This window comes from Haplochromis burtoni, unplaced genomic scaffold (genome assembly GCF_018398535.1).
Source record: "Haplochromis burtoni strain Fernald_Lab_line unplaced genomic scaffold, NCSU_Asbu1 Contig_203, whole genome shotgun sequence".
Lineage (NCBI taxonomy): Eukaryota > Metazoa > Chordata > Actinopteri > Cichliformes > Cichlidae > Haplochromis > Haplochromis burtoni.
The window spans coordinates 1041515-1059575 of record NW_024582564.1 but is presented as its reverse complement, the minus strand read 5'-3'; the positions used below and the strand labels follow the sequence as shown (position 1 = coordinate 1059575).

General features: G+C 43.9%; 2 protein-coding genes across 5 annotated transcripts in view; both read right to left on the bottom strand.

The window, feature by feature from the left end:
* Nucleotides 1-8683, bottom strand: part of pex7 (peroxisomal biogenesis factor 7) — a 53779-nt gene extending 45096 nt beyond the window's left edge. Inside the window, exons 1-6 of one of the 4 annotated variants that reach the window (XM_005936217.3) lie at nucleotides 8299-8683; nucleotides 8045-8178; nucleotides 7657-7714; nucleotides 6936-7086; nucleotides 6791-6868; nucleotides 6606-6714 (exon numbers count right to left, since the gene is read on the bottom strand). In XM_005936217.3, coding sequence (XP_005936279.1) covers nucleotides 6606-6714; nucleotides 6791-6868; nucleotides 6936-7086; nucleotides 7657-7714; nucleotides 8045-8159 — 511 coding nt within the window. In that variant the 5' untranslated portion in view covers nucleotides 8160-8178; nucleotides 8299-8683. The remainder of the gene's footprint in view (nucleotides 1-6605; nucleotides 6715-6790; nucleotides 6869-6935; nucleotides 7087-7656; nucleotides 7715-8044; nucleotides 8179-8298) is intronic. The other 3 variants (XM_042226246.1, XM_014338066.2, XM_042226247.1) reach the window with 3 other exon arrangements.
* Nucleotides 8684-9291: 608 nt separating this feature from the next.
* Nucleotides 9292-14367, bottom strand: LOC102300134. Its single transcript, XM_005936215.3, has 3 exons — nucleotides 13137-14367; nucleotides 11577-11852; nucleotides 9292-11419 (listed from the first exon to the last, which is right to left on the bottom strand). The coding sequence occupies exons 1-3, from the start codon at nucleotides 13264-13266 to the stop codon at nucleotides 10746-10748; spliced, it is 1080 nt and encodes a 359-aa protein (XP_005936277.1). The 5' UTR covers nucleotides 13267-14367; the 3' UTR covers nucleotides 9292-10745.
* Nucleotides 14368-18061: the final 3694 nt, after the last annotated feature.

Sequence of the window (18061 nt, the reverse complement as noted above, 5' to 3'; positions counted from 1 at the left end):
CTGACAGGTCAGTGATCTATGAGCATCCAGCGCTCCACCAGTGATTCACCATGAAGGCACGGTGCTGACATCCACCAGTCTGTTTAAACACTCTGGAGCACGAGCAGAGTCTTCTCTGGCTTCAACATGAGCACCATTAAAATATTTCGCCAACACTGATCTTCAACACTGTAAAGTCTCAAATAATGATAAAAACTACAGTATTTTTTTGACTTCAGCAAAAAACTCAAAACTGCCGCTCAGCCTCCGTGTGTGTACAGGCCAGCTCCACTGAGACAGCTGACGTCACAGGAACACAGGTACACTAGTAAAAGGTCAGATCACCCACTGAGAAACACCACTGGGACCCACTTCAGCAGTTCTCCACCAGCCTGACAATTACACCATCACACACCGTCATTAAATTGTGTTGAGCTCCAAAATCCAGAGTGGCATCACATTTTTCAAAATGATTCAAACCTTTTCTCTTCAGATGTTTCTGAGATGCCTGAAACTCTCAGACAAACACTGTTCAGTTACAAACATGAAAAAATGAATAATCTGTCCTCTGCTCTCATCATAAATATGACCGTGAGCAGACCTCTGGGTTTCCAACCTCGATAACGCCTCGTCTCTTTTCTCACCTAAGTAAACCCCAATAGAGAGAGGACACACTGAGCATGTGCGACAGGAACTCTTCATAGCTTACTGACTCAGAAAAAAAACGATGCTGTTATCACAACAAGCGCTCCTCTCTCACCATTGATCGCTGCCATCGTCTCATTACAGCTGTGACCAGGCCTGCAGCAGCGCTCTCTGAAGCAAGACGCGGCGCCTCCATCGACACCAGCCGGTGTGTGTGTGTCTCTCTGTCTGTGTGTGTGTCTGTTATCACAGCTCATGACCTAATGTAGGTTTGCAGATACAGAGAACGAGTGTGGCCAAAGTTTCCCTGAGGCCAGGACCTACCAAACACCGCTCAGCGCGCACGTACGTGTGTGTGTGTGTGTGTGTGTGTGTGTGTGTGTGTGTGTGTGTGTGGCAGAGACAGAGAGCCTGTTGTATCTGGTGGACACCTGCTATCAGTTATTTAAACAGACACTACCTGCTCACAAAGTCCAACACACACATACACTGAGCGGTATGAAACCGTGTGTGTGTGTGTTTCAGTGTCCTGCATCAAACATCATTTGGCTGGAGAACAAAACACGAGAGCACGGCGGTGAGGCTGTGAGGAGCGATGGAGAACACCGAGGCTCAGCAGCACATCAGTGATTACAAATGAATCTCACTGAAATTGACCATAAACTCTCATAAATCTGTTATTGTGAGGCAGAAATGAAAATGTGGATAAAAATAATGTGTGTCAAGATTTATTTGAAGCAGAAGCAGAAGCAGCTTTAAGGCTTTAAAGCGGGGGTGGGGAACTCCAGGCCTCAAGGACCAGTCTCCTGCAGGTTTTCAATCTCACCCTGGGTCAAAACACATGAATCAAATGATCAGTTCATTACCAGGCCGCTGGAGAACTTCAAGATATGTTGAGGAGGTGATTTATAATAAAACCTACAGGACACCGGCCCTTGACGGCCTGGAGTTTAAACACCTTCACCTCTCACCGGCCGCTTTGAATAACCTTTATTCCAACATTGAAGGCATGTGACAGAATTCAAAATGTGATGTCAGATTTGATATTTGATTCCTAAACTGCGGTGAGCTTGCAGGTTATATTAGGAGCTTCCATTCTGACTCCAACCTCTGCTAAGAGTGTGCTGAGAGTACAGGCATGATCAGAACCTTCTGAGAAGATGTCCCCCACAAAAAAATGATGATTTCCACTTCACGATCATCTTTTCAGGCACCTCTGCACAGCTTTTAGCTCGGCTGTTTTACGTGCACCTCTACAAAGAATGCTGGATCTCCTCCAGTGTGTAAACACAATGATCCCTCAGCTGGACTTTAATTTTTAGGAAGTGGGCAACATGGATGCATGACGAAAACTCCCCTCTGAGGGTTCACATCATACACAGTCTTACCTTTAAGGACTCACACTGTTCAGGTAACATGCTGCCATGGCCCAGGAGGGCCCATGAGTCTTAACAGCCTTGCCTTGTTTTTGGTCTTTGATGCCTGTGCATGTCAGATGTCTCAAGAGCCCCCACAGGGACCCGCCAGGCTCACGGTGATGCCAACACTATTTGGGGGAAATAAAGGTTGTATAGACCGCACCCATCCAGCATCAATCATCACCCGTCTCCTGTGGACCACCATCCTCCAGAAGCCCTTGACAGCAACCTAAACTTTGACATTTCTAATTCAAATGAATATTCAGAATGTCGGCTCATCACTCAAATTTTACATAACTACATAACCAAGCTTATAACTGCAGCAAAGCTCTGCTCATTATTTCCTCATTAAACCCACAACTGACCGCCCACCTCACATCCTGATCGCAGAAGCAAGCTGTGACCAAGTCTATAAGTTAAAGAAAAGAAAAAAGGACGAGCAGAACGCCGAGAAACCTGGATCGAGCGTGAGTGCGCCTGCTGGAAGCAGGTGCAGGAGCACACAGAGATAAACGCAGAGGCTAATTTGATGCCGAGTTTTATCACTCCTGCTGCAGGTCAGAAAGCGGAGCACAGCAGAGCTTCGCCTCCGGCTGCTGCCGTAAACAAACTGGCAACTGGACGCATTAAATAAAGCTTTAACACAAGCTACTCTCCTCTCGCTTTCAGACCACTTTTAGGTTTGGCTTCACACTTCTCTGCCAGTTTTTGTGCCTGCGTGCAACACATCCAACACAATTAGCTTTAAAAAGCTTAAAAAAGCAATAAAGTTCAACATGTTTCATTAAAATACTTGCTTCGGTTCTGGGAGGCAGAGCTGCACACAAAAGTACAGACAAGGTGTTTAGCATTTGGAGCTTCATGAGACCCTGAGGCCAAAATAAATACTTCACTGGCTCCTTTACTGTAGCCTGCTGTGTGCTGATAGCACAGCTCAGTAATGCTGCAGATTTTCAGCGTGGGTTTCACAGGCAAGTCTCAATGTGAATGGAGTCCATGCACCTTGCTCAGAGTCCTGACATCAGCAGGTGACCTCCGGCTCAAAGGTAAAGACAAAAGGCATCGCCCACCAGGGAAGCACAGTGGCGCCTTCACAGCTGTTTCTACCATAGGGGGTACAGCTGCACGTGAACGAGTCTCCTCGGGTTCCGGTCTGTGGTTGAGCCGGTATCGTCGGCTTTGTCTTTTTAGCGGCAGACGCGCGGCTGAGAGGTCCTGGCGCCGATGTGCTCGGATCAAGACACATTTTCAAAGAGCCTGAGCGTCCTCATTCAAATCTCTGAGCTTAACTCTTGGTGAGAGGACACCACTCAGCACCGCAGAGGAGGACCGATAAGACAAGCGCTTTACATCCTCATCCCTGTGCCGTAGAAAGTGTTTCCTCTTCCAGCTCCAGCAGCTTGAATCCACAGTGCTGCTGCAGGGATTACAGACTGTTTCCTAAAGCAGGAGCTGGAACGTTTTAGGGAGCTATGTTATGACCCCCTGTAGGAGTCAGTGATGGCTGGTTCTTTGCTGTTTTTGAATAACCGTTTGTATCTATAAGGATTCAAACGGTTCTTTAAAGATTAGTTTTTGGCTGTGAGGGTCAGCTAAACATGCTTCAGAAACCAGAAGAGTTACTCCAAAAGTCAAAGACGTATAAAGAGAATGTTCAGAAAAACCACAGCCGAGTGTTTGGACTACGGAAAAATCCTGAAAAATGGAAACCCTCCAACTTCATGGCATCACTCCTTAAAGAGTTACTTAAGGATAAAAATCTACCAAAACTGTGAGGGAACTTTTGAGGAATCAGACAATATAAAAGAAAACTGTGAGGAGGAGATCATCCTGACAAGGGGCATCATTTGTGTTTTGTTTGCTGTCATGTTACAGCTCTGTGTGTTGGTCTTTAGAGAGCAGAGCTGCTGCACTGCTGAACCTCACGGAGATCTTAATAACAGGAACCTATTAGAAGTGAGAGCAGAATAAAGCTGCTCTCTCACATATCGACACCAATAACGGAAAATCTGTCACACATGCAAACCATCTGTTGTCTAATGGACGTCTTGTAGGTAAAAGCCGAGGCTTTTATTTGTTTTAGGACCACATTAAGAGAAACACTGTGCGTTTTTACTAATTGTGAGCGTGCGGCGAGTTGACTGGCAGAATATCAAATGCAGTGTGTTCGGTTCAGCTGATGTACGAGACCAACATGGAGTTGAACCGCTGTAAGCGGCGGACACGGACACTCTGAAGGTCTCATTATGGAGACGTGCTCTCAGTAAAGCATTTAGCTGCAGAGCTGTTATTAAAGCCGGTTAGTGTAAGTCAGGACTGCGAGACACTGTCCTGAGTAGTTTGAAGCCGTAACCTGATATTTTACAGACCAGAAAATATTATGAGTTCCCCGAGTTGAGAAACAGGTCAATATAAAAAAAAAAAAAAAAGCGGACAGATCAAAAATCAAATCAAATGAAAACAAATATGAAGCATCAACCACAACAACAAACCCCAGAATTACAGCCTCCAAGTTCATCTGTGGCACCGGTCATCATATGGTGCCAACAACAAGGAGCCATTAATCACACATCTGTCACAGGGATCACTGACACATACTCAGAACTCAGATCTGAACACAAACACCATATTTTACTTGTTTTAATTCAGCACAGCCATCATGAAAAATAAATTCTCAGAAATTTGTTCAAAAATCAAATGAAAAACATCCAGAACTTCCTTAAAAATCACATTTGAGGACTACTGGTGCATGCATGAGTCCACTGCAGCACACTTCTAATAACTGAACCCAACCTGAACAGACCTTTTATAGCACACAAACACAGGATTCAACAGTTAGGACCCTCACGGATTGTCCCAGCTGTGTGTTCTGTATACACTCAATCAAAAATAAAGACTCATTTAAGGTCAAATGGTTGGACCTGGACTACCCCGTGAGCAGTGGGGGGTTAACATCTTCCTGCTTTGAGAATCTCATCAGAGACCTCCGCTCGCTCACAAACCAATTAACCCAAACTCATCGGCCGAGTCACGTGACAGACAGCACCTCCCAAACCGAGCTCGAGCTAAAGGCGGCTGGTGCAGATTGGATGATGCATTGCTGCCCCTGTATGAAGTTTACACACGCTCCCAGAAGATCATCCAAATGCTCCCTCCAGCTACAAACTCACTCACATCGCTGTGTGGATGAAAACTTTCTCGACAGACACACAAGAAAGCATGCTTCTCTGGTCTTACTGACCACTCTTCATCCAGACTTGAGGCCAGTTAACCTAAAGTGCACATCTGCTGGAGGACACATGAAAGCTCCACACAGTCTCCACCCAACCAGGAACTAACTCTTTAAGCCCTGCACCGCAGCACCTTCGACTTATCCTTCAAAGATGATGCCTTTGATTTATGCTCGTGTGGGACAAGTTTTATAGACTTCAGGCTACTGTCTACTGTCGCTGACCCCAAACATCTGTAGGTCTGAGAGCAGGAAGTTAAGTTTCAAGCTGTTGCAGAGTCTCTGAGAATCTGTCAAGTCCTGCTCTGACAGCGGATGGCGATGTCTCCAGCATGACCCAATGAGACATGCAGCAGTCTGACGTCACTGTGGAGCGCACTGCTACAGCAGAAGCAGCAAACAGAGCCAGGAGGACTGCTTTAAAGATCCCACCACTCAACAATCAAGCACAACGACAGAGAAAAATCACTGTGACAGAGGTTTGGAGGAGATCCCCAAAGCAGTCAACCTATTACCACAGTCTCCTTCATAATGGGAGAAAACCCCAAAAATGCTTCACTGCTTGATTAGCCACAGAAGTGCCACAGGAAACAGGAAGTGCATCATGCAGAAAATCTAAAAACACCTGCAACCTCAATCTTGGACGGCAGACTCGTGCACCCAGCGATGACATCACAGTGACAGAGACACGCCTCCTGCTACAAACTACACCCCTGTGTCTGCATCAGCACCAAAGCAGGTTTAAATCAGAATCAGAACTAACTAACTCTAAGGAAATTATGTGGGTTACAGTTGCTCCAAGGCAGCAACAATAACAGACTAAACTAATTAACTAATACAATATGTTACAGAATTTGCAAATTTAAGAAATAGCACTAATATGCAAATCACTCAGTTATAAATATCAAGAATATTGAATATACTGTGCTTTAAGAATTACATTATTAAAACACAGTTCTTTCCACGTCGTGTTTAAATTACAGATTTACGTTCGTAACTATGGATTTCTACTAAGACTAATAGCATCATGCAGACTCACCTCACTTCCTTCACTGCACACGATGAGGAAAACCTCTAACAAACAACACGAGTGATTACCACGAAAACCTCCAGAGCTCAGGTGCACTCGTGCTCGCAGACAGACACCGAGAAAAAGCTTCATGACATCAAACATTTCCTCCTTTGTAGCTTTAAATCCAAAGTGAAGCTGAATCTGAGCGGTCTGAAGCAAAGTTTAAAAAACGTTCAGGCCTGCTTCCAAAAACCATCACAACAACGCCATCTAATGGTGAAAGCAGCCACTTTAAACCCCTCTGACAGGCCAGCCGACTCACCTGAGGCAGACGCAAAGCATCCTGGGATGTGAGGCGACCAAATGGTGCTGTAGATGACCCCTTCATGACCTCTGAGGGTGGTCAGCGATGGACTGAGAGCAGGGTCCCACTGACGGAGATAAAACTAACATGAAGAAGACAGAACGCAGACGGAGAGGGGAAGAAAGGAGAAACTTTCATCTTACCACTTTCACCGTTTGATCCCACGATCCAGAAACTATCAGGCTTTCTCCTCGAGTCTGACTCCAGTCCACAGTGTACACCTGCACACACGTCACAGTCAGAACACCTGTGTGTGTGTCTGTGTGTGTGTAAGCATGTGTGCGTTACCTCCTGTGTGTGTTCTTTGGCCACCCTCAGTGGAGCACTGTGATTGGCTGTATCCCACAGCTGGAGGCTGCCATCGCCGCCGCCTGCCACCAAAACGTGCTCATTAGCTTCACTCCATGCCACGTCGAACAGGCCGTCACTCCACTCCCAGCTGAGACACACACACACGAGGATGACATAAAAACCTAATCTTTGATCTTTGACTGAATTCTTGTTTCCTTTATTCGACTTTAAAGGATTATTTCTGGGGGGTTTTAATGGTGTTGTGAAGCAGTCGCCTCCAGCACGGAGCTATGCAGCTTCCGACCGAACAAGTCTCTGTGTTTCAGTCTTCCCCAGATGTGGAGTCAACAACCTCAGAAATGGCACACTTCACACAAAGATTTCATATCTACTGAATAATCACACATGCGCCATCATTCAGAATGCAGATGAGGAGGAATGTGACTCCTACTGATTTGTATATATCATCTGCATTTTTATTATTTTCTGAGTTTTTAGACCATGTCACTCTCTCAGTGGAAGTCCTGGAAGTCAGTGGCAGCCACATAAAACCAGGGGTTTCTATCTGGTTTCCTCGCAGTCTGATAATAATCTGATCTGTGCTGAAATTAGATGAAACCGAGCCCTAAACCTCCTGCAACTTCTTATAATCATCATCTGTAAGCATAAAGGACAAAAACAGATGTTAGAGAGAGAGAGATGAGGAAACAGATGTTACCTTCTCACTAAGGTGAGCCCGGTCTCGGTCTGATCCAGGACCAGCAGTGTGCCGCAGCCTGTACACACACAGACAGAGTGGATGGGAATGAGAAAGCTGACTGTTTAAAAACAGCTGAAACGCACAGATCTGTGTTTCGGTGTGAAAACCGCGTGATCATCGTCGTCATCGGGGTCTGTTCAGCTCGCTGAGGTCGACGTTCAGAAACAAACAGCACGTCTTATTTTATTTCAGAATATTTATACGGATCAAAAGTCAGGAAACAGAAGTGATGAAGAGACACAAACTGGAGTTCCTCTAACGTCCGCACGAGGCTCCAGCAGTGAGCATTCATTCTTTATCACATCCAGGTGTGTTCTCCAAACTGTGACCACTGAACTTTACTGACCTGCTATCCCGTAGTACTGTGAGGCAGCACAGGCCACTCTGCTGGGGATATACGGAGACACTTCCACTGCGTAACCGTGACGGGCCGGACTGCGAAACACCTTCACCGTCATCATCGTCACATACAAAGAAACCCTGATGGACAGAAAGGTTTAAAAAGAGATGTGAAGCTCTGAGTCTGTTAATCTGTTCACACATAAGAAGTACGCGGGACTAAAGTAACGTTTTATGACTCAGACCGTGTCCGATCAGCACCTGCTCTCGTGTGGTCTGCAGGTGACAGAGTGACTTCACGGACCCTGATCACATTTAAATTAAAAATGGCTGTCACGTGACTCACAGAAACCAGGTCGTCTCGTGGAATCGAGAGAAAAAAAGCTTCAAAACTTCAGAGACCCACAGAAGAAGTTCCCGCTGCTCCTGCTGCTCTTCTCACCCCACTCACTGCTTCTCCACTTCCGTGTTTTGATCAGCTGACTCCGGATTGAACGTGTTTATACTTGTAGTTTTACAGTTCGCCGCCAGGTGGAGACATTTCTTTACCTTAAAACCAACAAGTGCGCTTATTAGAAATTATAATTCTTTAAAAACACGACATTCAGGTAAATGAAGCTAGACAGGTAATGTTACTTACATTTGTAAAAATTTATTTTCATTTTTAAATTTAAGAAAAGCTTTATAAATACCTGGAAAACTTCATATTTTATTAATTATAATTTTCTATTAAATGACATTTTTGGATTCTTATATTACGAGATGGAGCATCTGCACGTTCATGGAAGCAGTAATGGTCACTGCTTTTGTGCTTCGTGCAGTTAAAATATTAGTTTTCATTTCCTCAGAAATGACCAAAGATTAGTTTTATTTTTAAAACAGCAATTTTCTGGAAACTGACTTCAAACTGTGTTCAGAGTCTGTGCGTGTTCAGTAATCCACATGTTATTCCAGAGAACAGAAAATGATAGTTTGTATATGTAAGAAAACATCCTTGCAGCGGCAGTTTCCTGCTGAATCGGTGTTACAGCACAAGGATGAAAACTTCAAATTAAGGTGAAATATTCACAGCAGCACACTAAGAGCTCTTTTCAGTCAGTAATCAGGTTTTAATCGGCTCCTCCTGAAGCTCACTTTATGAGTGGTGCAATAATATTTGCAGCAGTCTGCTCAGATGTTTGCATATGAAGTTCACTCTAAGCATGACTCAGCTGTGAGCATTCACTTTAAAATAAAAACACAAATGACTGCAAGAAGAGTTTTTTTTTTTAAACAAAAAACAAAAACAGGACAAACAAAGAAAAATAAAATCAGCTGCAGGACTCAGGAAACTTAAAAAAATGTTCCAACTCAGGACTGAATAACATGGGAGAGTAGTGAACACAAACCAGAGTGAAAGGAATCCTTTGCGTTCAATGCTATCTGGGAAAAATCACGCTCTTATGATTGTTTAGAAATACAGACAGAAACTTTTCTGTAATACAAAATGTGCTTTTCTGCATCACACACTGATCATCACTGAATTCCTGATTAAGAGGAGAAAGCAAAGATCACACTTTGATCTCAGTGTGACCGGCCTTTCAAAATAAAAGTACATAAAATACATTGAGTGGTGTTAACAGTCTCATCTCAGAGGAACACGAACCAACACGTCTCTGTTTGAGCTTCGCGTCATTCAAAAGTCATAAAAGATCCTTGTTCACGTCAGATAAAGAAGTATTTTGGTCGGGGACAGAGGAGAGGAGGAAAAGTGTGTCTGCACTGCTGGAGTGCACCACCCGCCCTGACGTAGCGTGTGACACTTTGGGACCACAAACTTAACAACAGTAATTAATTTGCTACAAAGATCTTAACAGCAGATCTTTATCACTTTACCTGCTCGCATCAGGATTCAGGCTACATGGACGCATGAAGGAGGCGGAGCCTGCAGCTTATTAAACACATGATACAAGCTGCACCCGTTCATGTCTGTCTGTGTGTGTGTGTAACAGCGTGCTGTACAGTAGTGAAGTATTAAAGTGTGTGCTCTGATTGCTTTAGTGAGTATGAACGCTGACGGTGCTCGATCACAGACTCATCTTAGCTCTGTGATCAACTGACAGCTGGACAAACGCAGACAGTCAGAGAACAGGCGTCTGCTTACTGTCCTCGGCTGCGCTGTTTGACCGTCTGAGTAAGACGACAGAATAAATACTCTGTATTCAGATGTAGGCTTCATCTACAAAGGTTCAAATTTTAGACACTTTAGTATCAAATCACCACTTTGACAGTTACAAGCCGATGAAGCTGTCTTACATCTGCAGACGGCCTTCTTGCAGGAATAAAGTCGGTCGTGAAAAACTGTTTCTGGACAGATTCTTGTGAGAAATCTAAACTTTAGAAAGTCTCCTGCTGCTGAACACGGATGTGCACGTGCACAGAGTCCTCTGTGTAGAAGTTTAAATTCCCATTAAGTAATCAGACATCAACACTGAAGCGTGGCGTTAACCCTGCAGTGACCCCGATGTGCCCGAAGTCCTGCTTTGTGCAGACATCCGTTTAGTCATCGATGAAAACAGAAACCCAGGATCTGGAGTCATCGGTCAGGGACAGACCATCAAATCTGGAGCTACCTGAATCACCTGTAAGAAGAGTCGGCACGTGTGGAGTCTGCAGGGAGGATTCAGTCCTTCCCCTTTGAATGAGCTTCCAACAAAACGTTCGTGGGCTCACTGGAACTTTCTGGCGCCAAACTCGGCCTCGTGCAGAAACTGCTGCATCTTGGTTCGGACCCATGACTGTTTCTCTGCTGTCAGTCTCCTCATAGCCGGAGCCAGGCTCAGCAGGAACAGCGTCACGTCGTCCCTCTGCTCCATGTCACGCTCCCTCTGCACATCCCTGGCTTCTGTCTTCATCAGGAATTCCTCCAGCAGGCCGTCGACGCTCTTCCTCTTTGGCCGGAGCGGTCTGGGAGAAGCGGGGTGGCGCTCTTCCTCCACCTCCTCCTCCTCGTCTGTTTGGACGAGCAGCTCGTCAACGTCGCCTTCCGGCTCCTCTGTCTTCAGCTGGTTCAGCCGCGCCACGGTCCAGGACAGCGGCGGGCTGCGATGATGACTCTGCGGATCCTGCTGCAGAAGAGGGGTCTGCGAGGAAGAGCGTGACGTAGCTAAGGTCGTAGCAAGAGATGTCACCGAGTGCATCATCATCTCAAACAGCTCCTTCATGTTGGCGTGCTGCTGCGTCTGCAGGCCGTCGTCAGTGGCTGTGGCACCTGAGTTCACCTCAACCTTTGCTTCTTTGGGCCTGGACGGGTCCAAGCCGACGGAGGGTGGCCGCTTCCTCTGCGGGAACTCTGAGGATGAGGACGAGGATGTCGTCGTGGTCGCGTCAGCTACAGCGAACCCTGAAAACAGACAAAACAATCAGAACTAAATCAATGTCGAATCACGAGAAAATATTAATCAAAAGCCATCAGAGATCCGGGTGCTCGGACTGCACATGGAAAAGCTGATGAGGAAGTACTGCAGGCTGGCCAATCAGAAGGAAGTGTCAGTACGAACCGTAGCTCTCGTCGTCGTCGCTCCGCGTCTCCGTGGTCGTGCTGCAGCCGACCATTTCGGCCACCTGGACCTGAGAGGGCTGTGGGTCCAGGGCCCAGCCGTTGGTGCCGGCTGCCCGGGCATCGATGAACGGATTAAGGAACGACAGGATGGACGAGTATCTCCATGGCCGGTAGTTAAACAGCCCGATGCCGCTCTCGCGCCGCTCCTTCTCACGCTGCCTCTCCCTCCTGTGCTGGTCTCTCAGCGTCTTCCACTTCCTTCTGCACTCCGACTCTAATGTGGAAAACCACAAGTTTGCTTTAATTAAACCATAAAACCATCAAATCCAACAGTAAAAGCATCCTGCTGTGTCCACAACCAGAGACACACACAGAGTCACATTAAACGCTTTATTTTCACCTGCATACAAAAAACTAAAACTAATCTTTGCCCTAATTTAGTTTATTCTGCAAAAACTAAAACAAACTCCCAAACAACCAAACTATTTTTGTTTGCTTGGTCATATTTCACAGCAAACTTGTGTTTGGACAATATTCAACATTTGAAGCAATTTGACTGAAAATAACAAACAGTATTACTCACATGTGAAAATACTCACGGCTCCAAACTCCTGTGTGACTTTTAGCCAAATATGAATTTCAATCATAATTTTTGCTTCCAATGGTTATTTAAAAAAATGATTAAAAATAATACAAACAATTAACTAAATAGTATTAATTAAAAGGACCAAAAAAGGCAATAATAAAATAACAACCAATTTAAAAAAAACAAAAACAAATGCAGAATCCAGATAAATTTTAAACATTCAAACTATTTTTTGGGATATTTTTTACAATTTACATTATGTTTCCTTCCATACATTTATGATTAAACATATTAGGCTGTTTGTTTAAAAAAAAATCCAAATAATAAAAATTCCGTTGAATTTTATTTTAAAGGCTTTTAAATATAATTTAAAACGTCAGTAATTTCTATCATGTTATTATTAATTTTTAATGTTAAAACATATAAAGCCATAAATAACAAAAGCGTATTAACAGCTCCTTTATTCTGTATTTTATTTTATTTTATTTTCCTTTCTTTTCTTCAGCGAACCATAATTTACTGTATTTGAAAAATTTTAAGTTCAGTTAACAAAGACTGTCTACATGAGTAAAACCTTAAATACTTGTGTTACAAACACACATACATATTTGGTCGTCATCACCTTTTCCCCCCAGTTCTGATTACTAGAAAAATCCACTACGACCAGTTAATTCCCAGTAATTACAATATATGAGTAAAAGCCGCTGATTAAAGTTGTCGTAGATTTTCTTACAGTGTTTCTTTCATAAATCTGTGCTGATTATTCTGAAGAGGAACCATTGTGCTGGAGCCGAGAGGCGACGAGCGTCGGAACATAATAAGGGTCGGACCGTATTTGTTTTGAACTTTTCTCTTTGATGAAAATCTGAATGTTTGACATGTTTTGAAAGTTTTCCTCTCGCCCACATCGAAAGTGCTCCCGTGTGAGAGCTGAAGTTCGCGCCGGGATCTCGGCGCTGTTCTGAAACTCACCGGGGACTCCGACGATCTCCGCCACCTGCCGCCACGCGTCGCTCCGCATGTTCAGGTCCCGATAGGTCGGGGAGTTCATGTCGTAGAGACTCGGGAAGCCAGAGACCGCCATGATCAGCTTGTATTCCATTCTCCTGTATTTAAAACTCTGGCAGAGCGGAGCCGGACTGGAAAGAAAATAAAAGAACGAATGGGGGGAAACACTACTTCCGTTTCCGGTGCGTCACAGCTCATTTGTATAAAAAGTGACCAGATTTCAGTCCTTCGTTCACTAGTGGTGTGCGATACTGCATATTTTGCTATCGATCCGATACCAAGTAAATGCGGGCCAGTATCGCCGATATCAATACTTTTCAATAAATAAGGTGGATACATCATTGAATTGCTAAATCTCAATTAATTTTTATAACCTTGTGTTTTTTGTGATGTTTCCTTTTTTATTATTAAGTAGTTAAAACCCAGGACATAATTAGGATAAAGTTTATAATTAAATAGAAAATGCTTTCTTATTGTGGCTGCTCTGCGATGCCACTGCAGGTGAGATGGACTCACCTGCACCGCGTCTACAATCACGCCTGGCTGGCTTAAAACCTGTGCTCTGCTTGTGTTGTTGTTAGTGATGTGTACAGCTGGCGAGCTGCAGCGGTTGTACTAATGTACTGTTAGAGAAATCGTGTGATTATTTTAACGGTGGACAGCGCACGGCAAGGACCGGTTCGGGGTGAGCCGGAGGCTGGCGCGGCAGCGGGACCTGCCAAGCTGGAGACATATGTGCGCAGGGGTCCTGCCACACCCGAGGGCAGCGTGCTGTCCGGTCCAGCCTCTCTTCCAACAGAGGCAGCACGCTGCGCGGTACTGCGCGCCGACCGCCTGCTCAGCTGCCTGTGAGCCCCGGCTCACTTCCATGCCTGCTGCCCCGCCGCTGTTTGCCACATGGAAGGCTACCTGGGGCGACGATGATCCGGGCCGATTCCCTTGCCTGCTCGCGGAGGGGGCGAGTAGGTTAGATTCGGCCTCAGGGGCGAAGGGAGTATGTGACGGAGTACGTTCTGCGATGCGCTGCAGGTGAGATGGACTTACCTGCGCGGAATCTACAATCATGCCTCGCCGGCGTAAAACCTGTGCTGTGTTCTGTGTTGTTGTTGATTGTGATGTGTACTGTTACAGCAGCCATGTGATTATTGTAAGAATAAATCATGCTGTGAAGCATGAAAATGCCATCAGGTCTGCCGTGGCAGTTTACTTTTTTTTTTTTTATTTTTTTAATAAAAATTTTACAATAAATTGTGCAAACCAGTAAACAAATCAAAACAAGTACTGTTGAGAAACTATAATACAAAATTTACAATTAAAATTCTCAATAACAATAACTGGTAAAAATATAAATAATATGTAAACAACAGGCACGTGCAGAGGGGGGCTAGAGGGGCTTGAGCACCCGCCCCTTTCCTGATGGGTGACCAAGGTGCCCTTTTTTTGAGGCAACTTTTTTTTTTTTTTAATTCTTATTATTTTTTTTAATGTACGTGCGTGCGGAGTCCTGTCTGTGCCCCTCAACAGTAATATTTAACTATTAATCACAGTTTTGCTAAATAAAAGGATCTCGCTTGCATCAGTCACATGATCACATTTAACCAATGATCGCCCTTGACGGCAGAACGCGCTGGTTACGAGCCGGGAACGAGCTCACAAAGAGCACGCGCATTTTTTCCGGTCCGGAGCTGTAGGAGAAACACAAGTTAACTCAGAGACACAGACTGGTGCGACAAAACCAGTAAGTAGGTGTACAGCGTACACTGTAGTGTGTAGCACACAGGAGTATGGGCTTACAAGTAGTGCTGGTCATAGCTGCTGGCTACCTGGCTGTCATGGGTCTGTAGCTCTGTCACCGTTTTAGGAAACATATTTAGTTTTAAAGTAAGCTACAGGGCTTTTCCTGCCTTTCTGGGGGGATTATATTTCACTAAAAAACGATCTAATATGCATGTCCACATAATTATGCATTATTATAATTAGAATATATTAAAAAACACACGCTGTATTTTAAAGAACATACATTAAGAAGCAGATTATATTAGATTTATATTTTAAATAAGACAAAATTTGGATTTTACAGCAGTAAAATTATTGTATCTCTACAGTTTAAAAATGTAATAAGCTTTGCCCCTTCACAGAGTGGATAAGGAAACAAATGGAATCATTATAATGACATTATTTCATATTTATTACTTCCCCCTCCTCATTGCTTTATTATTGTAGCTCTAGTAATAAATATGTAAGGATTCTGGATCAGCACCATGATGCCCATAGTATATACAGTATTCTGAAGAAGGTCTAAAATGTCACTGTGTGCGCGTGCATGTGTGTGTTTTATGTATATCGATTTTTTTAAATTATTACTCATGATATAACATTGTCCAGACATGCCTGGTAAGGACATGAGGAGGAAACAGTAGGAGCTGTGTGAGGCTACTAAAGGCAGGGCTATAACATTTTTCTGTCATCATTTTATTATAGATTAAGTGCAAGAGTTGTTAGGTGTGGATAATTAGATTATAGTTTATTGCAATAGCAAGTTGTGCCTTGTTCTCAGATAGACAGCAAGTGGAGAGTGATATATGAAATGATGGGATGGAAGGTATAAGAGAAGCAAAGAGTGATTCACAGGCAGAGCCTAGTTTATTTCTCACAGTTTTTTGTTGCCTTATGGTTCCAAGCGCTGTCACCAATCTTTGCATTTTGTTATTATCTCATGACACTTGTTTAATCAGCTACCATCTCTCCTGTGGACTTTTTAATGTCTACAGTCTCAGACCAACACAGCCCTGCCCTCCAGCACTATCCACAGCAACCCCTCAACAGCAACATTGTACCCATCAGGTAAAGCATCGGCTACATTTGCTTTGCCTTTTTGCCCATATTAGATTCTTGATGAATGTGTGTTGTTGTTATTCAGCCTGGTTCAATGTGCCCCTTTTTAACTTTGAGCACCTGCCCCTTTAAACCTCTCTGCACAGCCCTGGTAAACAACTTAACAACCCCCAACGCGTCTAAGTCAAGTCACGTGACAGCGCAACATGTAAACACAGGAGGGGGAAGAGGGAGCAAAGTGCTTCTGCTCTGCGCTGACACAGGAGCAGCGAGTCCAGCGACCTGGCTGTTTCATGCCATGCCATCAATGTGGATTGTCCAGACTGAGAGACCGCACGCTCATTGGATAATGACTTGTCAATCTCAAATTATTAACCAATGAGCGTGCGGATTCACAGAAAGACTTTATCACGGGACTTTTTAAAAACTACAATGGCGACAGAAACTCCGTGAGTGGAGTTCAGGGTGACGTTATGAAACTGTGACGTTTGAGCCACTTCCTGTTCTCAGTCCCAGCGTCCTGATCACCGAGGTTTCTGTTGCTCTGATATCTGATATTGATTATATTGGTAAACAGGCTGTAGACGTAAACATCAAACACAGCTGAAACAGTTTTCGGATGGTTGGCTTCAAATGATCTGTCGGTTTGAAAAGTAAAAACAATTTTTAAAAAAAAGGTGAAGCTGATGCAGGGTGAGTGTTAACACCAGGACTTTAGAGGGAAGAAGAGTCACAGCTCAGCATGTTGTTGACGGGTTGTTGTTCAATCGGGGGAAGACATCTGAATCATTGCAGGGGGAATGTCTTTCACAACTTTAATGAATTTACTTTGAGTACATGATATGCCATAATTATATGAATTCGTTATATGTTAACACATTTCCGTCATTGTCTAAAAGGTGTAAAACCGTCCAAATTCCATCCAATCCTCATAAAAGATGGATTTTCTTTTATCGTATACATCTGTTGTTCCAAATCGAATTTGTATGTGGAGAAAAATATGCTTGTCGAACGCGCCGCTGTGACGTAATCGGCCTTGAAATGCGTACTTTAAGGCTGCAGACCCTGAATTGGGATACAGCCACTGACATGAGACAACCCTTCACAATAAAACAGGAAACAAGAAACAGACGCAGACTTGACACTGAACCTATACTAAACACGAGACACAACCTAAGAACTAATCCCTCACTAAGAATAACAGAAACATAGAATACCAATAAACAAAAGCATCGGGATACAAACCATAATACAAAGTAATATAAGAACTGAAAATGCTGGGTCAAAATGACCCAGAACCGTGACAAAAGCCCAGAGTTCAGTTTGGTCTTGAATTCTTTTAGTTTCTTCTCCACGTTCAACGACCGATTTACTTTTTGGTCCTTTGTGAGATGAATTTCCAAATATCTTATTTCTGATTTAACAGGAATCTTACAGTTTATCATTTATGGCAAAGAGTTCACAGTTATTAGGATTTAATGTTAATCCAGATGTCTTGGAGAGTTTTTACATTTTTCACTAGTTATTGGAACTTGATTTGTTTTATCTTGAAGATGGCTGTTAAAAGAGGGGGGGGTGTGTGGGGGTGGTCTAGGTTTATGTCGTGTATGTTTACAGATGTATATAGTCAGTAAGTGTCCGGCTGCTCCGTATGCGATTAGAATGATGCCACCTTATCCCATAGTCCAGCCAATGATGCGATTCACATTCGTATATACGCAGCTAATCAACAATGCAGTATGACAGCCTATGACAGCGTCCTTATGTGATTTTAGCGAGCAAAGCGGCGTGGCTGATGTGGAGTGATACATCTGCCTGTTGTCAGGCCTGCAGGTATCAGGCTGTTGTTCTCCTTTATCTCATAGTGGACAGAAATTATTTTTTGCAGTGGCACAAATAATTTGTGTGGCATCAGATTTGATGCCGAACAGCTGATTGTTCTGTAAATAGTTTGAAATGTTATTTTAAAAACGCCTTGGCTGCATTTTTAGGTAAACAGCTGCAAAAAACTTTGTTTGCATAACTCACATAACTCATAACTCAAACATTACAAA